Source organism: Ammospiza caudacuta, chromosome 26, assembly GCF_027887145.1.
Source record: "Ammospiza caudacuta isolate bAmmCau1 chromosome 26, bAmmCau1.pri, whole genome shotgun sequence".
NCBI lineage: Eukaryota > Metazoa > Chordata > Aves > Passeriformes > Passerellidae > Ammospiza > Ammospiza caudacuta.
The window spans coordinates 5,849,149-5,862,978 of NC_080618.1; the positions used below are offsets into that span (position 1 = coordinate 5,849,149).

A 13,830-nucleotide genomic window follows, 5' to 3' on the forward strand; every position below is an offset into this window, starting at 1 on the left:
ACCTCTCCCTCTCTCAGGCCTGCTCTGAGCTGTGCCTGGCAGCTCCCAGCAGGGCCCTGCACCCAGGCCCTTTGCAATAAACCCCAAATTCCACCTGGCTGCAGAGATCTCTCATCTCCATCCATCCCCACTGTCCTACCCCTCGATTCTTCTACATATCCCAAACCTTCCCCTGCTGCAGAACCACTTTCAGTGCCTTGGAAAGGCAGCAAATCCCCAGTGCTGTCACAGCTGTGGCCCAAATGTCCCAGCTCTGTGATCAGGGACCATCCCAGGGCTCTGCTGAGGGGACAATTCCTTCTCACCTGGTCAGACTCTGTTCCTGGACACCTTAACCACAGGTCTCTAAGCAATTTATTAATAACAGCCAAGTTTGCCTTGTGATTTCCCATTGGGAGGGATCTGAGAGCACAGAAAACAGCTGCCCTCACCTTTCTGTGCTGCCTCTTGCCCCAGAGCTCAGGCTGTGCCTGGAGCTCCGTGTCCCACTGAGCTTGGCACAAGCACAGCCTTATCTGCACCTGGGGAAGGCCAGATATGATTACAGGCCATGACTCAAGCCAAAAAGTGCAAATTACAGCAAGGGGGAGGAGAGAGAAGCTGCAAAACTACACCTAATATGGAGAAGGACTGGGGAACAGATTGAGAAGCCACCACTGCTGGATGGCACAGGGCTGGGAGATGGTAAAGTTTCCATTATCAGATAAAGGATGACCAGAGGGACCTTTGGAAAGGGGTTTTATTTCCCTAAAGTTCTTGGTATCTGGCCACTGTTTGTAAAACATTGCACTATTACAGCTGTTGGTAAATAAAGAAACCCAAACATTGGCACTAGAATAAAAATAATGCGGGGCAAGGGGTGGGAATAAGGCACAGGCAGGTCCTGATGAGGGTGTCAACACTTCTCTGCTGCCCAGGGTGCCCAGGCAGGGTTTGACCAGTGGTGCAGGGTGGCACGTCACTGGTGCCACACAGGGGATGTGCCAGGGGCCTGTTTGCCAAGTTAGTCAGCACAGACCACAGTGCCAGCCCTGGTAAACAAGGGCACCTCTCCCTGTGCTCCTCTGATCTCTATCCCCATCTTTCTCCACTCTCTGCTGAGTTTATCTCAGAGTAAACAAGGGCAAGCACAGATCCTGGTGTCCAGTGAACCAGTGAGGCAATCACCACCCGGCTTGAGGAGCTCCACTCAGCCCCATTTCTTAGAAAAGAGAAAAAAAAAAGGAAAAGAGACAAGGAGCTGCTATTATTGCAGTAAGAGGCTGTGTCATGCTGGGCTCTGCAGCTAAATTTATTCAGTGTTTACTGTAAGCAAGGACAGTGGGAAGCCTTCAGAACGGCACAGGGGCTGCTCCCATTTTTTCTCAGCTATCAATCACGCCTGGCTTGAGCCATTTTTATCCTGACACAAATGGAAAATATTTTCCTGGTTTCATTTCCACTGATCAAAGATAGTTCCTCAACAGAGAGGAGCCCCACAGCCCCAGGAGTGGGTGGAGGGGGGAGAAATCCCCGAGGAAAGAATTTGCCTGAGGGGACGTGGGACAGAGCTCAGAGCACATGGGGCACATCAGGACAGCACCCCTGAGGGTCAGGACACTGTCCCAGAAGTCAAGGCACCATCCCACCAGCCCAGGGGCACTTGGCCAGGCTGTTATTCCTTTCTCTTCCCCAATTAATCTGCCAAACAAGTAGCTTGGTGTTTACCACGTGCCTGCCAAACTCAGCACTGGGAGAACCTTGGGGTGAGGATCCCCTTTGCTGCACCAACACCCCCTTCCCCAGCTGATCACAGAAGGGCAGGGTTTGGGGTCAGATAGCTGTTTACTTTCTCTGTAAGATTTCCCTGAACAGAATTGGAAAATGCTCCTTCCATAGAACTCACCATGGCCGGAACTGACTCAGCTCTGTGCACAGAGGGTGCTGGACATGAGCTCATGGCCTCAGTGTCCTGATGTCACACTCAGCAGTGTTTACTGACACACCACAGCTTTTATTTTAGTTTTTAGGTCCCCATCAGAGTGGTGAGGACTCCCCATGTGTCCCCTGACCCTACAACCTCCCTCAGTCTCACACAGACCCTTGTGATGGGCAGATTCTCTCCATGAGGCAGACACCAAGTCAAACTGGATTTACTTCTCCTAAGCAGATGCCAACAACTCCAGAGCACAAACTGCTGGTGGGCTTCTGGTTCGACTCTGAACCACTGAGGGTTCAGACCCCAGGCTCACCATCAGCATTTCTCTGCTCAGCCAGACCCTACACAGCTTGCCATACGCACAGCATCACCCCTCTCCCCTTCCCTCCCCTCCCTCCCAGAGCTCAAATCTACTGGCAGCTCTAAACTGGTTCTTTTTCATCTGAACTGCTGCATAAATAACCCAGCAGACAGACTGAAGCCCCTGCACGCTGACACCTGACAGCGAGTCAAGGGCAGATCTGGAGAACAAAGACAAGGCTCCCATGTAAACAAGGCATCACTCACTGAAACTGTGGCTCTGGCTGTGGGGAAACATCTAGAAGGCGTTTCTGGGAGAGTTAAACACCTCTGGGAGCAGGGGCTGGCAGCAGGTTGCTGCTTGTGGCACTGTGACAGTGGTCACAGGGGTTCTTGGATGAGGGAAGAGACGAGAATGTTGACTCTACGTTTCAGAAGGTTTGATTTATTATTTTATGATATATATATATTACATTATAACTATACTGAAAGAATAGAAGGAAAAGCTTCATTTCAGAAGGCTGGCTAAGCTAAGAATAGAAAAGAAAATAAGGAAAACAAAGGCAGCTGGCTCGGACAGAGAGAGAGAGCCAGCTCTGCCGTGACTGGTCACTAAATCTAAACATCTGCACAAGACCAGTCACGGATCTACCTGTTGCATTCCACAGCAGCAGATAATAATTGTTTACATTTTGTTCCTGAGGCTTCTCAGCTTCTCAGGAAGAAAAAATCCTAAGAAAGGATTTTCACAAAAAGATGTCTGTGACATGGCACCACTGGGGCTGGTCCAGGACATGAGGGGAAGCTCTCTGAGCTGTCCTGAGCTGCCCCATGTCATAAGTAACAAAATCTGCCAATTTTTTGGGGGAAAAAAAAGAGTTGCAGAACCAGTTAAACCAGTTGCTGCCAAGGTGAAGTTCTACCTGTTATTGTAATCACCATTTCATTAATTGCTCCTTTTGTATCAGTAAGGCCCTGCCTGGGGCTAAGTTGATGGATGGTGAGAGGAGGGGACATAGGAGGGGGACATCAGAGAGAATGCAAAATAACCTCGGGGCCAGCATGCCATGGGAAGCTACCCACCAAACTTACTGAAAAAACCCCCAAAACAACGAGCCAACAGAGAATTAAGAGACCAGAGTGATGTCTGGAGGTGAGGAACAGAGTGCTGAGCCTGCAGAGATGCTGACAACCTTTGTTGCCTCTCGCCCTGAGCAGAGACCTCAGCTGGAACTAAGAGATCAGCCCTAGAGAATGAGAAAATTGCAATACAGGGCTACACCCATTGTGGTGGGGATGGGACCCCCAGCTCTGCCCTTTAGTGGACAAAGCTGCAGATTCCTCTTCCTGTGAGTCACCCTGGGAGCAGTGACAGCAAACTACGGACCCATCGAGCTTCCCAGTCTTGAGCTGATCACTTTTAATAAAGGCATTAAAAGGAGAAAAAGTCTCCTGCCCTGTTTCTTTCACCCCACAGGTGATTCAGGGCTCCTGGGAGCCTCCCTGCTCCAGTTCTGCCCAGCTCAGACCTGTGGCAGGCAGCTCTGCTCTGGTGCCTGGAGCTGCCAGCCTTGCCTGTCCCACAGATAGGCTTTACAGCCCTGAGCTGCTCTTTGAGCAGGGCTGACGTGAGCAGCTGAGGCAGATTTCTGAGGAAAACAGCACTGGCAAAAGTTCACTTCCCTGCCCTAACAGCTGCAGTGGCCTTGGGGACAGCCAGAGCCTCAGCACAAACCTGAATGGCAGCTCTGGAGCAGCTCCCATCCTCCTGCAGCATGCAAAAAATACCCCAAAATACCCCAAATGCAGCCAGCAGCCCCTGTGGCTCAGGCACTGCCACAGGGATGGGAAGGGGATCACAGAAATTGCTTTTCTAGCAGCTTCAAAGCAAAGTTGCTGGGCCACCAGAGATGGTGGTAGGAGCCAAACACCATCTGTTCTCTCCCAGAAACTCTTTTGTTAGTGAAGAAATGAGCTATAAGGCTGATGACTGTGCAGTGCCAGGCTCATCTCCCAGACGATCAGCACGGCATTGATAAATCTCTGATAAATCCCTGATCAATCTCCACAGATGCAGCTTTGCTCTTCTCCTCCTTCCCTTCCCTTCCCTTCCCTTCCTGGTATTCTTCTCCCAGCATTATTTAGCTGCACAAACCTCAGCCATTCCTCTCCAAAACACAGCCAGGTCAGGAGCTCCCTCTGCCCCATCTCCAAAATTAAGGAACTGAAAAGTGAACACTGCTCACCAAGGCTGTGCCTCTGACCTTGGATCTGGCTTAGCTCTTTCAACATAAAGCCAATGTTTTCCTGCCTGGGCTGCTTGCAGGGTTTCAAACATTGCACAGAGGTCAGCCAGGCCCCAGACAGAGCCTTTGGCGTCCCCTGCTAGCCCAGGATCTCCTCTGCACAGCCACAACCCTCCCCAGGTACCCCAGACCACCCTTAATGTTATAGATGGATAATGAGATGATTGGCTCTTAATTGAAAGATAACTGTTGTGTGAATATCAAGTAAAGCTTTAGTGATGTATAGTTACGTTGTTGTAGTTTAATGTCCTCTGTTCTCCCCATAGCTCCCTTTTCCCCCCTGTATTGTGGCCATCAGACAGCGTGGGGTGTCTGATAATAAAGTATAATAAAAGTATATAATAAAGTATATAATAAAGTATATAATAAAGTATATAATAAAGAATATAATAAAGAATATAATAAAGAATATAATATAATATAATATAATATAATATAATATAATATAATATAATATAATATAATAATTAATTAGCCTTCTGATATCCATGGAGTCAGATACATCATTCCCTCTCCTTTGTTGGAGTCACCTTTGATTTACAATGGCCATGGGGGCTTTGGGGGGCACTGCAGCCCCCCAGAAGGAGGAGCAGAGTAAAAACTATTTCGTGCAACACAAGAGAGCAGCACAAAGGCACCAAGGCACATCCTGTCTGCCACCTCTCCTGCAGCACAGGAAGGGCTGGGCAGAGATCCCAGCCCCAGCAGCGGGCACGGCGGCGCCGAGCGTGTGCAAGGCGCTGCGACAATGACCCGGGCCAGACCCGGGCCAGCCCCCAGCCCTGCCCCACGGCAGGATTTCCGTGGGCCCGTCCCCGAGGCAGAGACAATGAAGTGTCTGACAGCTGGAGACGGCTCTGCTGAGCCCCTCTGCAGCCACGGCTCCTCGGGACCTGCAGGAAGATCAAACAGGAAACCGGGCACAGAAAGAAAAGGTTGTTCGTGCTCCAAAGTCCAAACTTTCATTCCTGAGCCTACAGGAAGATGCTGAAGTCATCAGTGTATTCAGGGATGGAATATTGGGGATATTCAAACACTTTCCTTGGCTGCCAGGGGAATAGCAGGACATGAAGGGCTGGTGCCATCCCAGGGCATTGGTGCCATCCCAGGGAGTTGGTGCCATCATAGGGGACTTGTGTCATGTCAGGGTGTTGGTGCCATCCCATGGTGTCAGTGCCATCCCAGAGCATTGGTGCCATCTCAGGAGGTTGGTGCCATCCCAGGGAGTTGGTGCCATTCCATGGTACTGGTGCTATTCCATGGTACTGGTGCCATCCCATGAGGTTGGCGCCATCCCATGGTGCTGGTGCCATCCCAGGACACTGATGCCATGCCATGGTGCCAGTGCCATCCCATGGGGTTGGTCCTGCTGGCACATGATGGAGTTTTCCCCCTTAAATCCCCACCCTGCTGCACACCCCTGGCTGTTGCCCACCTGCATCCCCACAGACCAGGCTGTTCTTTTTGTGACAATGCTCTGGATAGGAACCCACCACCATATTTCAGGAATGATCTCCCATGACACGTGGAGAGCACCACAGGCAGAGTTTCTCTTTGCAAGATGGATTTGAGAAGTCTCAAGCACCAAGAGAATCAGCTGTGGCTTCTTTACACAGCAAGCCCTTGCATCTCCAGACCCTGCTGTCCCAGATGTGTCCTCAGCTCTGCTTTGCTGCATTCAGGGCTTCTCCCAAGGGGTCCTGCTTGGTAAAAGTGCCAGAAGTTTCTGTTTCTCTTCTGTTTCTTCCCAGACATGATTTACTCACTGTAACTGGCCATCCGTCATGCCCTGCACTGCATTATTAACTTGGTCATCGTACATTTAGCAGGGAATTTATGAGAAATGAGGAGACATTCATTATCAGTAACACCACAGGCTTTACTCTTATATGGTCTCCCTGCACAGAGCAATGCTTGGCTCAGCCAGCTGCAGCCATTCCCTGGGCCAGAGCAGGACAGGGCTGCTCTGCACACTTCTAGGGCTGCATTCCCCTCACTTAAAGAAAAATTTCTCCTTATTTTTTCCTGATTAAAATATTTTCTGATGGAAATTAACTAAGTTACTTAGAAAAAATTCTCCTTATTTTTTCCCTATTAAAATATTTTCTGATGGAATTTAATTGTGCCACCGTGCCTTCTGTTGTCTGACAACCAGTATGTTTTTCCTGTTTTCAGGCCAGGGAGCTGTGTGAGGATTGTCTGAGATATATCTGGGCTTCCCAGCAACTGAACTGCAACAGAAGTGCCCTTAAAAGAACCTCCTTATCCTGAACCTCTAATCTGGGGACAAGTACCTGCCCTGTCCCATATCTTGGAAATGGGGACCACAGGAGGAGTCACAAGGAGCACAGATGGCCAAGTTAAACTCTTGGGGTTTCTGAGCAAAGGGTACGGTGTCCTGCCGTGAGATTTGCACAAGTGTTCCCAGATGTTCTATTAAAGATAGAACAACCACAGGAAAACCCAAGCAACGGCCGAACAAACAGAAATCTCAGGTGGGGTCGCAGTGGCACACAAGTCCCAGAGGCACACAAGTCCCCGTGCAGAGAGGCTGTGGGCAGGTTGGAGCCAGGGCAGCACTGCCATTCGCATGAGCTGGGTGTCTGACAACCTCCCAGGAATTTGGACTCCAAGAGCAACACAATGAACCAGCTCCTCCTTGACCTTAGAGCCATCCCACAGCTGTCTGCAAGCACTGCATCTCGGAAACCTTCCCATCTCAGAGCCCTTTCCCAGCAGCCAGGGGCATTTGTGGCTCCTGAGAAGGGCTGGGTTTCCCCAGCTGCAGGCTCGTGGCAGCTGTGAAGGCTGTGAGGAGCCAGAGCTCCAAGCCAGGGAAGGGATGGGAAGAGCAGAGATGGCTGGAGGCTCCTGGACATTTCCCATTGTGAGGTTTTCACTGAATGGCCTGAAGATAAAGCAAATATCTATATCTATCTATCTATCTATCTATCTATCTATCTATCTATCTATCTATCTATTTATCTATCATCTATCTATCTATCTATCTATCTATATCTATATCTATATCTATATCTATATCTATCTATAAATATCTATATCTATCTATCTATATCTATATCTATTTATATCTATCTATATCTATCTATATATTACAGATATATAGATAGATAAAGATAGATATAAATAGATATAATATCTATTATATATCTATATACTAATAAATATATAATATCTATTATATCTATCTATCTATCTATATCTATCATATTTATCTACATCTATAACTGTATCTATCTATCTATATCTATATTTATATCTATACCTATTTATATATATTTATATCTATCTATATCTACCTATATCTATCTATATATTACAGATACATAGATATAAATAGATATAATATCTATTATCTATATCTATATCATCCGTATCTATCTGTTACATCGCACAGGATATTCTGAGTCTCAGTTTCTCAATGCCCCATGCCTGGTGGGAAGGGCAGGGCAGCACTGATGCTGCAGGGGACTGCTGCATCCTCTGACCCCAAATGGATGCTCCGGACCGTGCAGGCTTTGGCAGCAGCCAGAGGAGGGAAAGCTATGCAAAACACGCCCCAGGGAGCTGCCAGGCATCCCGGATTGCCTTCTTTGGAGTGCTTTTGGAGGTTACAAGAAGGCAAAGCCAGCTCTCTGCAGGAGCTTGTGGCTGCCCCAGCTCCCTCCATCTCCCCGCTCAGTCCCGGGGCTTTCCTGGCAGCAAAACCGCCCCATCCAAAGCACCCCGAGCCCGTCAGGCCGGCAGGAGAAGCAGAGCACAATTAGAGATGTGGCTGTGCCTCTCTGCAGACGGTGGGCATGGGAATTAATCCTCCCATTAACGGGTGAAATGGAGCGTTTGCGTCTCACAAAGCAATTACACAAGAATAGCAGGAGAGCGATGATAGAAATCACATCTTCTCTGAAGTTGCTCTCCAATCCAACACATGAATAATTCCTCCTAGGCATTACTGGGAAAGCAGTATTAAAACACCCATATAAACAAGAATTACTGGAAAAAAACAGACGAGGCATGCTTCATTGCTCTGTCAGAGCCAAGCACAACTAAATTTATACAAAGTGGGCAGAGAAGCTTGAAGGGGCAAAGACATTTGTTAGTGCTCTGTGTGAGATGAGCTCACAAGGAACACGTGCTTGATCTTGGCAGCTTTTTGATGTCTTACTCCTAAAGCATCAGCTTTAGTCTCGGTTTCCATGGCAGATACTTTTCTGAGCTTGTATCTTCCCCAGATATTGCTAATTTATGCTGTCAGCCACATCTCTGCAAATACCTGCAGAGTGATTCCATGTGCACTGGGAGTGGTGAAAACAAGGCGCACATGAACCTGCCTCAGCTCTTGTTTTTTGACCAGGGGACAAAAAAAAGCATTTGTTTTCTTCAGCCCACAACATCTTGGCTGATCTCCTGGCACTGAATTTTACCCCAGGTACCCTGACACTGCGTTATTTGTCCTGTCCTTTGAGCATATCATCCAAGCACGTGTTTTGGGCAGATTTACCCCCTTTCTGAGCAGGAAGGGTTGGGCAGCACATGTGGCCCTGCTTCCTTCTGCTCCCCCACCACATTTCATGCTAGCACAGTCTATAAACCATGAGATCTTTTCCAGGCAGCCACACCAAAACTGTTCTATTTTCAGGGTGGATTCATCAGCCCTGCAAATGTTGAACAAGCAGCTGACGAATTGGCCTCACCAATTCGTGGCAAGGTGAGAGGCTGCACATCTGGCTGGTGGGAGAAGAATCCCAGGGACTTGCAAAGCTGTTGTTTACACTCTGAAGCACAGAACATCCAGCACAATACAAAAGGAATTGTGAAAAACTTGTAAAAAGTAATTCACACAGTGACAGAACCACAGGAAGCGATGGCACGTGCAGAGAGAGCTCGTGCCAGAGCAAAGTCCTGGCAGCACTGAGGAAACCCATGTCCTGGCAGGAAATGGGCATGCAGGGTTCAGGGCTGTTTCAGGCTGTGCCCAGCAGCACCAAGTCCCAAGTCCCAGGTAGGAAAGTGGCCAGACACTGAAATGAGGCCACTCCCTGTCCTAAGGAAACAAGCCTGGCAAGTTTTGGCCACCTGGAATTGATCTGAGCCTGGCTGGAGCTGGGTTTGCCAGTTATTCTGGGGCTCAGGAGCAACCTGCCCTGCTATATCTATATATCTATATATCTATATATCTATATATCTATATATCTATATTTCTATATATCTATTCATCTATACATCTATACATCTATATATCTATATATCTATACATCTATACCTCTATATATCTATATATCTATACATCTATATATCCATATATCTATATGTCTATATATCTATATATCTATATAGATATATGTCTATATATCTATATACCTATATATCTATATATCTATACATCTATAAATCTATATGTCTATATATATCTATATATCTGTATATCTATGTATCTATATATTTATATATCTATATCTCTATATCTCTATATCTATATATCTATATATATATCTATACATCATCTATACATCTATACATCTACACATATCTATATCTATATATCTATATCTATATCATCCATATCTATCTGTTACATCTCTCAGGTATCACAGGATATTCTGAGCCTCAGTTTCTCAATGCCCCGTGCCAGTTCACCTGGTGACCAACAAGTCACAGGTAATCCGCTTCTCCATTCTGAGCCAGCACGAACATCTACACAAAACCTTCAGGTGTGCTCAGCTCCTCACTGCTCCTGCTGAGTGCCAGAGAGGCACAGACATATCCCCTGTGTGTGGCTCAGACACATCCCTTCCCTCCATCCAGAGGAGCTGAAGTTTTAAAGGGAATGTGGAATAAAAAGCAGCTGGGTGATGTTTCCTTGGATCTGTTTTCACTGTGGTCAGAGGTAATTTCCACAGCTCTCCGGTAAAACAGGGAAACCCCTGGTCTGAGTGGGATGGGGGCAGAGGCTGTTTCTGGAGCCTTTCAGCCAGGATGAGTAACAGGGTCAGTAGCTACAGCAAACAAACCTCTAGTTTACCAAACAGAGCCTCTGCAGCATCCGGCTGCTTTGAAACATTAACCAAAATACACTTATCTCTGGCTCCTGGCCTTAAGTGACTTTTGAACCCACAGCTATTCTGGGCCAGGCTGGATTGTGCTCAGTCCAGGTGTGTGAGGCCAGCAGGAGTCCTGGTGGGCAGAGCAGCCCCTGGCTGGCAGCTGTGCCCTGCCCACAGTGCCCTTCAAGAGAGAAGGGATCCAAAGGGTGATGGAGTGCAGCTCCCTGCTCCTCACAGGAGCCAAAACTGACCTGTATGACTAAGGGAGAGTCCTCCCAGCCCAAGGGCTTGTCATTGACCAAGGGTGGTATGGAAAGCCTTGTGGAGCAGAGGTGAGTTTTCTTTGCAGCACTAATGAGCACGAAATTTAAGCAAAAGGACACTGGAGGCAGGAGCAGGGCAGCAAACTGAGTTTTCCTGCTCCCCCTGAGAGCATTGCCATGTGCAGCTGAGGCTGTAACACCCAGGGAAGTAACCTCAGAGGATTTTATGGATCACCTGCCTTTGGGACAACATTGTCAGTCAGAAACTGCAGCTCTGTGTGCACTAAAGATGAGTTACATCTGCTGGAAGCAGCAGAAAGGAACCCATGCCCAGACAGGAGCAGGTTTGCAGTGCTGGCAGTGGAGACAGAGCCAAGTTCTTGGCTGTTTACACAGGCTCCAGCCTCTTGCTGGCATTGCAGCACTTCTCACCTGGAGTTTTACTCATTTATGATATGATCCATTGTGCACACAGTGCTTTTCACATGCAGCAAGGGCAGCAGTGGAGTTTGAGCTGTGCTGGCTCAGTCCCACAGCCTGTTCTGTGATGGGTCAAAAACCCCCAACACTTCAAGAAGAACATTTCCAGAAGCCTGTTCTGTGATGGACAAAAACCCCCAATATTTCCAGAAGAATAACATTTCAAGAAGTCTGTTCTATGATGGGTCAAAACCCCCCAACACTTTCAGAAGAAGAACATTTCCAGAAGCCTGTTCTGTGATGGACAAAAACCCCCAATATTTCCAGAAGAATAACATTTCAAGAAGTCTGTTCTATGATGGGTCAAAACCCCCCAACCCTTTCAGAAGAAGAACATTTCCAGAAGCCTGTTCTGTGATGGGTCAAACCCCCCCAATATTTCCAGAAGATTTCCAGAAGCCTGTTCTGTAGTGGGTCAAAACCCCCCAGTATTTCCAGAAGAAGAAGAAGATTTCCAGCAGCAGAGAGGACTTTTCATCCCGTCCGCCAGACAGCAAAGTTGGCAACTTAAATGTTAAACTTTGCCTGCGACTGTTGGCTGTTGACATCATCGTGATCTCAGCGCTGTAACCGGAGCCCTCCGGCTTTTCCTCCAGCCTGCCTTTAAATACCACTCCTGCAGGCAGCAGAGCAGCAGGACAGAGCCGGCAGAGCTTCCATGAGAGCAAAGACGAGCTCCAGCACTGCAGCCATGTCCACGTCCCTGCGGGTGAGCCCCTCGCTCCATGGGTACCGCTTCGACACCGCGCTGCGCAAGAAAGCCGCGGCCAACATCTTCGAGAGCATCAACGAGGCGTCCCTGCAGAAACTCTTCAGAAACTCCGGCGACAAGAAGGCGGAGGAGAGAGCCAAGATAATCCTCGCCACCGACCAGGACATGGAGGAAAAAACCAGGGCGCTGATGGCGCTAAAGCAGAGGAGGAAAGACAAGCTGCTGCAGTTCCTGACGTTTCGGAAATACTCCATCAAAGTTCACTGAGCTGGCTGGCGGAGGGAGCAGGAATGGAGAACTTTGTGACGGGACCGTTTGAGAGCTCCTAGCATGCTCAGCATGCTCGGTGGGCCTGGGGAGCTGACAGTCCATGCAGGGGCTTCAGCTCTACTGGAAAACATGAGCCAACAGCAGCATCACTGCGGGCAGCAGCATCAGTGCCCATGGCAGCACTAGTGTGACCAGCAGGACCAGTGCCCACAGCACACCAGTGTGGCCAGCAGGACCAGTGCCCATGGCACATTGGTGTGGCCAGCAGCCTGATCAGTGCCCACAGCAGCATCTGTGTCCATGGCACACTGGTGTGGCCAGCAGGACCAGTGCCCATGGCACAGTGGTGTGGACAGCAACATCGGTGCCCATGGCACATTGATGTGGACAGCAGCCTGATCAGTGCCCAGGGCACATTGGTGTGGCCAGCAGCATCAGTGCCCACAGCAGCACTGGTGTGACCAGCAGCACTGGTGTGACCAGCAGGACCAGTGCCTATGGCACATTGGTGGGGACAGCAGCATCAGTGCCCACAGCAGCACTGGTGTGACCAGCAGGACCAGTGCCCACAGCACATCATTGTGGCCAGCAGCTGTGGTGTGACCAGCAGTATCTGTGCCCACAGCATCTCTGGTGTGGCCAGCAGGACCAGTGCCCACAGCACATCACTGTGGCCAGCAGCCTGGTGGCCAGAGGCTCTCAGAGAGAGAGCAGCTCCCAGCTGGGGCAGATTTGCTCCTCTGGGCAGCCATGGGACCGAGCTGGGGGGAAACCCCACACCCAGGACCTCCTGATGGACTTGGTGCTCCCAGACTTTGTGCTCTTCAGCCTGAGCCCGGCTGCTGTGGTGGTGGGGGGCTCTGGAGACCTCCCAGCTGCTGGTCAGGGTCAGAATCTGTGAAATGCCCCCGAGGCAGCGTGGTGCAGTGAGTTCAGCCGTCCGGGAATGCATTAACTCTGCACAGCTGTGCCTTTCCTTGCCAAGCTCTGTGTGTGCAGGAAAAGTCGTTTGCACAGAAGCAATAATAATGACAGATTTCCCTGAATTTACTGTGAAGTTCCTTAATATTATGTTCACTTACCACTAACACTAAAAATCTAAATATAATAACTACAGTTCTTCTCTGTGTAGGTGACAGCCACTATTAGATGAGTACTTACTTCATGGCAATATTTTATAACAATGTTAATATTATATTGGCTATAATTTATTGCATACAGCGATGTGAAAACTAATAAATTATGAAGTAAATCTAAATTACCTTGTCTGAAATGCTCAGTTCTCCTGGAGTGGTGGGGTTTGACTTTTTTTTGTCATTTCATAGAGGCCTGGTTTAGGAGCAGACTACCTGCAGCTCTCCCTGATTCCCCAGATATGGCTTTGGCAGCCCATCCTCAGGATGTGGAGCAGGCCCTGGCTCCCCATCCCACCTGCCAGCACCACCTTGGCCCACAATTGCCATGGCAACCATGTAATTTGCCTCACCAAATTTATCTCTAATCAACTCCAGTGTCA

At 48.7% G+C, this 13,830-nt stretch overlaps 1 protein-coding gene across 1 annotated transcript; it reads left to right on the top strand.

Annotated features, from left to right (window-relative positions):
- The first annotated feature begins 11,985 nt into the window (after positions 1-11,985).
- Positions 11,986-13,541, top strand: TCIM (transcriptional and immune response regulator). The gene has a single exon (XM_058820270.1). It carries the CDS (start codon positions 11,991-11,993, stop codon positions 12,309-12,311), a length of 321 nt encoding a protein of 106 aa, XP_058676253.1. The 5' UTR covers positions 11,986-11,990; the 3' UTR covers positions 12,312-13,541.
- Positions 13,542-13,830: the final 289 nt, after the last annotated feature.

Excerpts from the sequence above, each read along its gene's own strand:
- TCIM (XM_058820270.1), top strand. The coding sequence starts at position 11,991 with ATGAGAGCAAAGACGAGCTCCAGCACTGCAGCCATGTCCACGTCCCTG.